Source organism: Telopea speciosissima, chromosome 9 (genome assembly GCF_018873765.1).
Source record: "Telopea speciosissima isolate NSW1024214 ecotype Mountain lineage chromosome 9, Tspe_v1, whole genome shotgun sequence".
Lineage (NCBI taxonomy): Eukaryota > Viridiplantae > Streptophyta > Magnoliopsida > Proteales > Proteaceae > Telopea > Telopea speciosissima.
Genome location: NC_057924.1, coordinates 8,156,436 through 8,164,764, shown reverse-complemented (window position 1 = coordinate 8,164,764; position 8,329 = coordinate 8,156,436). Strand labels below are relative to the sequence as shown.

The following is an 8,329-nucleotide window of genomic DNA, read 5'->3' as shown; positions in this document are numbered from 1 at the left end:
ACCCCTACATATGATAATGGTACAGTTAAAATTGCAAACAATGTTGAAAGTAAGATTGTAGGGGTACTGTAAGGAATCATATGTTTGATGGAATTATGCAAATTTTGACTGGGGTTAGACATGTACTGGATATAAAGAAAAACCTAATTTCACTGGAAACATTAGATTCAAAAGGTTTCAAATGCTCATTTGAAGGTGGGTTTCTTAAATTCTCTAGAGGAGCAATAGTAGTGATGCATGGATGGATAATTGAGAATTTGTATACACTTGCAGAGAGCATTGAAACATGTCGAGCTATTGTTGGAATTTTGAAAAGTGATACAAATATACAACAAAGACTATAAACAATTCTGGCTGTTAACATATGCAGATTTGGAAAATAGTGAGTCTCTCTTACTTCAGATCTTCTAAATGAAAGTGGTCTCTCCGATCAAATTGCAATAGCAGGAAAGGTGAAGCCACATCACGTAATGTGGCGGTGAGCTATATAATTTGGGTCCTAAATGATACTGCACATGGCAAAATATTTGGTTCACCTACCAAATGAAAATTTATTTAGTTGACCTAATTTACTCTAACCAAACATGGCCTAATTAATTTGATTGGGAGGAAGTTTCTCTCTTCACCGTGCCCTGTCTTTAGTGCAGTTGGATGGGACTCTCTAGTGCAGCATTGACTCCGGACAGCATTGACCAGATTTATGGCCTTTATTCAGTTCACGTGAGTGAAGAGAAACTTTCTCCATTAATTTGGTCTATTTAACAAGTCAACCTCATCATGTACTGTAGGGTTTTGGAGGGGGCACTTTGACTGATATATGTGGATGACCTTGAAAATGACCGATTTTTGGAAACAGTGGGATCGGCCCACTAAAAGTTGAGATCATAAGCACCTTCTCGATCGTAAGCCAATCATCTCCCCGAAGAAAAGATCTTCGCTATGTATTAGATGGGTATTAAAATAGCGGTTTAGCCCAATATATAGGATAAATTATACATCACTCCTTGGTTTTCAAACGAAAATCAGATTATCCTTTGATTTTTGAAAAAACTCAAATCACCCTCTGGTTTAGACCCCAATATGACAAATTAGTCCCTATCGTTAGTTTTATGTTGTTAAGTGATGATGTCAGTTAGTTAAATAAATTTAAATCCCTAAACTACCCTTGACCAATGTTAAAGATGAAAGAAGGGTAGTATTGTAAATTTAATTCTAATGTTTTAGTACAAGGGTAAAATAGTCCTTTCATACCAATAACTAACAGTAGACTAACACCGTTATTGTAGAGGGGGATGATTTGAGTTTTTTCAAAAACCAGGGTGTAAGGACCGCGGTCCCCGGGTGACGGGTGTTTCCTTAGCCTTATGGCGACAAATTCTTGATCGGTTATTATGGGGGTATCATTTTGCGACATCATCACGGGGTAGGGATCATGCTTCATAAAAATATAAAAAAATGAGGAATTGCCATCTAGGGTTAGGACCTAGGACCCAATGGGTGTAGCCCTATCCATTATGAACGGAAACGGGCTACGAGATTCCATATAGTCTGGTCAGAGATTCGGGTAAGGGGTCAGGTTACAAGCATGGGAAGGTGTTAGGCACCCATCTTGCCCAGTAAAGACCGGTCTTTCCATTATAGATGCTAAAAGGGCGAATATTCTCTCTCCACAACATAGAGCGGTATAATGTACATTCTATTGATATTTACACTGTGTATATGAAAATGAGAAAACACGAAAGACTACATTGTGATGGTAAAAATGCAATGATTGTACCTTTATGCGAGTATTCCTTGGCGATCCCCTAGCTTAGGTGGAGATGGATGGGTGGATTGACACCGGTTCTTTGAACAAGGTAATGGCTCTCTGGATGTGTTTTTCGTTATCTGTATGCGAACAGAATAACGGTTGTAAAAAGAACTTTTGTTATCCGCATGCAGACGGAATAACGACTTGACTAGGGTAGGATCACTCTTCGCTCGAGTAGGTAACCGATGGATCTACCCACAACTCGGAACATTACTCGAAACTCACTTACAAAGGCTTGAAAGAGGGCAAAAATCGGACTAGGAGGGTCTCCCTAAGCTTGGAATCCATGAAAATGAGGGGAGGGGGACCCTCCTATTTATAGGGGGTGTCCCACACCGACGGTGCCGGATAGGTCCTCCACGGTGCAGTGGGCGACGTCATCAGGTTGACGTCGTAGTCTCCCACGACAGTGTGGTTTTTTGCTACGTTGCCGGGGGAGGCTTCCACGTTGCCGTGGAGGACTGTCCACGGCGCCGTGGTCAGAATATGTAACTCCCCACACTTTTTGGGCCTTAAATGGGCTTCTTTGTTGTTTTTGAGCATGTCTGAACCTATGGGCCTTATTTTTTGGGCTTTTCAGGGGATATTGATGCGATGTTTCTTATCTGTGTCCCGTTGTCATCATTGCCAAGGGTGGTGACAAAATTTCAGTGTCTACATTGGGGGTGATCTGAATTTCGTTTGAAAACCAGGGGGTGATGTGTAATTTACCCATAAGATGAAATCATGAGAAATAAGCAGCAGCTAGTACATTAATTACCCTTCCATGGCAAAGTTCTTGGCTCCACGGTACCTTGTGTGTTATTGGTGAAGCCTGATCTCAGTTTTAATCCAGAAAGTATTGTTTCTCCTTCAAAATGCGTGACATCTCGACGGGATATTTGATTTGATAAATTATTCGCCCTATGTTGGTTTGTACCTTGGACTAGATCGGGTGGGTTTCTGGGGGTAGTTTGTACTTTCGTGGGTTAGGGTTTTTCTCTATATTGTGACGCGTGAAAATGCTATATATAGTGGTTATTTCTTTGAGATATGTGAGAGGGTTTATAATTTCTTCATCAAAATAGTGGATCTGGACTATTGTTCGGCCGTGGATGTACCCTACCTTCTTAAGGGTGAACCATGTTGTCTTGTATGTGCTTTCTCTTTTGCAAATCGCCATTTTGCAGTGTTGTTATTTCCTAACACTGTGTGCATGGATTGATGAGCGACTTTTCGTCAATGCTCGATTGTGTATTGGTCCATTCCCATAATATTGAATGCCATATAAATTTCAAATTTTCTAATTCAACCAGTTGGAGAAGACAATGGATTCAAGTTTTCAGATCTCAAGTGACAAGAATGAGAAGATTGTAGATGGAGCAATGATCATAAGAGAAGACAATCTCCCTACGTCTGTGTTAGCAACTAGGTTACATAAATTTAATCTTAAAAAGACAAACTGATCCATATAGTTTTATTACCTCATGAAATCTCATAGTAAACCAAAACAAATTACAATACATAGAGGCCAACACCATAATACTTGCATGGGGTTGTCAAAGAGGGTTCCTAATCCTATAACACTTTATTTAGTAGTAAACTGTAGGTGTATGGATATATGAACCCCAAACCCGACTGATAATCTCAATCTCCTAAGAATTTACAAAGGAGTAAAGCTCATATCTGATATTACAACTACCACCAACAACTCTTCCTCCTCTTCTCCCATCACAACAATTAGGAAGATCACTTATAGCATTATCCAAGCAATCTTTGCAGTAAGCACTAGAGAGATCCCTGGTACACTGAGCCAAACCATAGAGCTTCTCTGAACTATCAATCACTAACTCTCCAGTAGCATAAAACTTTGAACTCTGATAAGCTTCAGTTGCTACCTGGTTAAGCAATTCCTTAACTTTGTAATTGAATATTGCAGGATCACTTACATTCTGTGTATTCAACATGTAGAATTTATACTTGGTATCAATCTTACCAAAGAAATCATCATAAGAGTATTTCAATTCACAATAATCATACCAAATGATAGCTTCTTTGTCATTAGGGCAGCGACTGCGAAGCTCGGGGTCTGCGTCGGTAAGACAACTCTTACAATCAGTGCTTGAGACATCACCTCTACATAGACCAAGCCCATATACCTCATCAGGATCTTTGCCAGCTGAGGCAACTCCAAAGCCTTTGGAAGGAACACTATAGATGAGAGATTTCATCACCTTGTTCAAGTTGGTTTCATAGGTGCATTTGGAAGTGTAGTTCTTGGAATTTGAGCAGAAATGATAGAGAAGGTCAGCTCCAAGAACAGCTTGGAGAAGAAAAGCAAAGGATAAGTGATGGAAAGGAGATAACCTTAGAAGATACATTTTCTTGACCACTTTGGATGTATGGGTTTCCTCTTTGGATTCAACCCTTTAAATAACAAATATATAGGGAATACTTAATGCTGACTTTGACTATAGGTGAGGGGAGAAGAAGACTTCCTAAGATAAAGAGGGGTTTTTTTTTTTGGGAAAATTACCTGCTTAGTTACTTTTGGGTTTTCATTTACAAAATTGTCTACCTTATGTTTGAGTTAACAAAAATAAACAAAAACAAGTTTAATTTTACAAAACTAGACAAAACAGGGACTCTCCTTCTTTCCTCGGCAGTTCCCCTCTGAAAAAATCTCTTTTTTTTTTCCTCTGCTACTTGGGGTAGCAGAGAATGGCGGTGGCTGGGACAAGCGTAGGATTGCAGGGAAAGGAGGATGCCTGGGCGAGAAGGCAATGACAGGGGATAAAAATATCTAAAAAAGTAAGTGTGGGAGGGAGAGACACTATTTTGTCCAGTTTTGAAAATCTTAACTTGTTTTTATCTATTTTTGTTAACTAAAAAATAGGATGGACAGTTTTGTAAATGAAAATCCAAAAGTAGCTAATCATGTAATTTTCTCTTCTTTTTTTTTTTTTTAAGAAGGTAAGGAAGGTTAAGGATATCCTTTGATACTCTTTACGATGGCGGTAGAGAGAGAGACATACTGGTAAAAAATATCAACTCTGTTGACCGAAAGATAAAAAACTAGCTATATATACAGGCTAGAACGATTCAGTGCTTATATCGTCATATTCCATTCATAATCTATGACTTAAGAAACCTCGTTTCTGCATAGATATAGCTTGTTGAAATTAGGGTAAGATACAAATAGTTGGTATTTTTCCACAAATTGTCTCTGTCACCCTCTTTTATTGTGAAGAATTACTCGCTTGGACTTGTTATACCCTTCTAGACTTCTTGTTTTTTCTATTGATACCACCATTCTAGAGTTGATCATATGGTGGGTGAGGAAGAAGAAAGGTCAAGAAAACCTAACAGAATATTTAAAAAAAATTAAAATCCTTTAAAAGGACAAAGTTTTTCTCCACCCATTAGAGAACAATTCATCCACCATCCTAGGATTTTTGTACGTTCTATAATACCCATTTCCGCTCTCTCCCGCCCCTCGATGAATGGGATCTCATTCACCGTGGGTGGAGGGAAACTCAGTCCATAAAAAAATATCCAGTTTTCCTCAAATCACGATGGAAGGAGGTGGAATTCTTTTACTAATAGTCATCATTGGTGTTGGATGGACATAAGGGAATAGAAATGAAGGGTATTTTCGATCACCAACATATAAAGGGAGTGATAATAACCTTAAATAAGTGGGCCTTTCGTTCACTGTGCGTTAAGGAGAACTTTCCCTGAAAAGTTGTCTTATTGACATAACTCCAATTTGGGAAGAGATTTTGAAGGGTATAGTTTGACCTTGTATATGCTTCTAGAGGATCAAACGAGGTAGCATGTTTGATAATTACTTCTCTCTTTTTCCCCTTGGTTTTATTAGGGGGAAGAGTGAAGGTGAGAAGTTAAGGTATGATTTGATCCTAGCTAAGACTTGACTACTAGGGGTGTCAAACCTATCAATTCGGGCCTTAATCAGTCTTGCACCTCTGGAGTCAGGACGAAAACCAACCAATTATGTAATCTGTCATCAAGGTCTAATCAGTCGGTAATCAGTTTGTTTAATGGACTATTCGGGTTGGACCAAGAATGACCGATTAATTTTTTTGGATGAATAAACTGTATTAAAAGAAAAAGAAAAAGATATACAAATTACACCCAAACGAAAAGAAAAGAAAAGAAACAAAATATACAGAGGCAATAAACAACTGAAAGTTGTGTAATATGCAAACCCCAAGAGGAGACAATAACGGTTTCTTGCGCCAAGCCTTAGAGGTAGTTGGCCTTTGTCTTAATATCAAAGTTAATGGTGTTCTAAATTTGACTGTACATATGTGAGGGTGAGGTCTATCTACGCATATTTCTTTTCTACCAAATGTGATATAGTGAGGCACAAAAGGCCATTTTGACAACAAAATCACAAACTGAATTGCCCTTGAATTCTTTTTTGATCCATCTGCATTTGTCGTCGAAGTTGCACACAAGCCAATTTGAAGGCCAGCATTTTCGAAGAACCCCTTTCCTTTTAAGTAAGGAGAAAGAGTATTTGAAAAATAAATGGTTTATCTCTTCCTTGGCATCCATCAAAGACAACAGTGAAGAATGATTATACTCCTATGCCTTTGAGAACTCTTGAGTGGGCAAAGTACAGGACAAGGCTCACCACATGATTGATGTTTAAACCAAACCACCTTCAACCAAAGAACTGAGAAGAAAACTCCTTATTTAAAAAATATGAAATTGAACCATTTTGGACAATCCCAACCATTTACTATTCTAAACCCCTACAGTTTTCTCACTTAATTTTTGAAGATGATTTGATGGTGTTTGTCAAGGCTGATTGTGAATCCATTTCAGCTGTGTTTGAGACTCTTAGCTATTTTTCCATTGTCTCGAGTCTTAAAGTAAACAACTCTAAGTCCTCTGTTACCATTGAGGGTGCAGATGACCTTATTCGAAATTCTCTGATTCAGATCTCTAGATTCACTAAAGCTCGTCTCCCCAACAAGTATCAAAGTGTTCCTTTGATTTTAGGAAAATTAAAATCGAGTGATTGTGCTCCCTTTTCTTGACTTGGTTAGAAAGAGATTGGAAGGCTGAAAATCTCGTTTCCTCTCATTTGTTGGTCGTCTTCAATTTATTATCTCAAAGCTCAAAGGAGGGTATATTTATTGGTCCGGATTATTTGAGTTGCCTAGTCATGTCATCAAGAAGTTGGAGTCAATGTTCGCCAAATTTCTTTAATCAGGGCCTTTGATGGAAAGGAAAATTCATTTAATTTCTTGGAGTGATATTTGTACGCCTAAAAAATAAAGGTTATAGATTTCATAGATATAAACTTAATATTTCCTCAATAGGCCTGGTTGGAGAATACAAATATAGCCAACATTTCTATTGTGATGAAAAAAATAAAAACAATTAATTAAGAAATTAGAAAAATTGAATGCATCAAAATGTGTTCTCTAATTATAATGAGGCTCTGAAGTTTACTAATTCCCAACTTTTCAGTTTGTATTTACTTGAGTTTGTTGGTCCTCACCAAAATTCTTGTTGTTAACCTATATGGGTCGGGCGCCCACTTGGGACAGCTATGGGACCCATAGGCCCACTAGGGTTATAGTTAGAAGAGGGAGGCTGCATATAGCATTAGATTGCCGTAGCTCCCTTCTCCCTCTCATGTCTCTCTCTCCCTTTACATCTCTCTTGGCTATCACTCTTTCTCTCCCTTTTGTATGTGAGTGTGTATTCTTAAGAGGTTTCCATCACTGCCTCTAGTCTTGGAGTTTGGAGGACGAGAAAACTGCCACGAAGGAGATTATTCGCCCTCTCGCTATTTGCGACGTAATTGTTTGATTATTGATCATGCACATCACGATCCATCTTCCGTTGCATTGTGGATATCACGCTACAAAGGTAACTATCGAAATCCCCTCTATATTACTTTAATACTTGCAACCCCAAGGTCTGAGATCTTGGGATTCATTGACCCATTTTACAAGATATTGCTTGCTGTAGGATCTCTGAACAATATGAAAGTGAATCCTCATGGAAATAAAGAAGCCCTCGAGAATACAGGATTCTAACCCATTTCAGCATATTGAACTGGAAAAACATAATAGGAAAACAGATTAAGGTTCTTATATTCGGTCAATTCATGGAAGTCTCCATCGACAAGCCACCCACCACATGGAAGGATGATTTGGCAAATCCAATTAATGAATAGGAAGGACATAGTATGGATTGACCACATGTCAAATTTCATAGAATAACTAAATCATTTACACACATGTATTGGCATCATTCCCTTTGTGTTTTCTAGATATGTATATTTTCTTTTAAAAATTAAAATTTTTTTTTGTATAAGACCAACAATGAATATATTAAGAAGAAAAAAAAAATATAGGATTAACATACAGGCATATCCGGATGGCCGGACGGGATACAAAACACTGGAAACCCCCAACTCCACCTTCAGCATGGCTATTAACAGAGAAAATTAAAGGAAACCAAGATCAGATTGGGGATCCACCTTCAAAAATTAAT

The 8,329-nt window shown here is 38.2% G+C and overlaps 1 protein-coding gene across 1 annotated transcript; it reads right to left on the bottom strand.

Annotated features, from left to right (window-relative positions):
• Positions 1-3,343: 3,343 nt before the first annotated feature.
• LOC122640674 (cysteine-rich repeat secretory protein 38-like) lies at positions 3,344-4,170 on the bottom strand. Its single transcript, XM_043833902.1, has one exon. It carries the CDS (start codon positions 4,168-4,170, stop codon positions 3,445-3,447), a length of 726 nt encoding a protein of 241 aa, XP_043689837.1. The 3' UTR covers positions 3,344-3,444.
• Positions 4,171-8,329: the final 4,159 nt, after the last annotated feature.

Coding starts and splice junctions, on each gene's coding strand:
- LOC122640674 (XM_043833902.1), bottom strand. CDS start 4,170: ATGTATCTTCTAAGGTTATCTCCTTTCCATCACTTATCCTTTGCTTTT.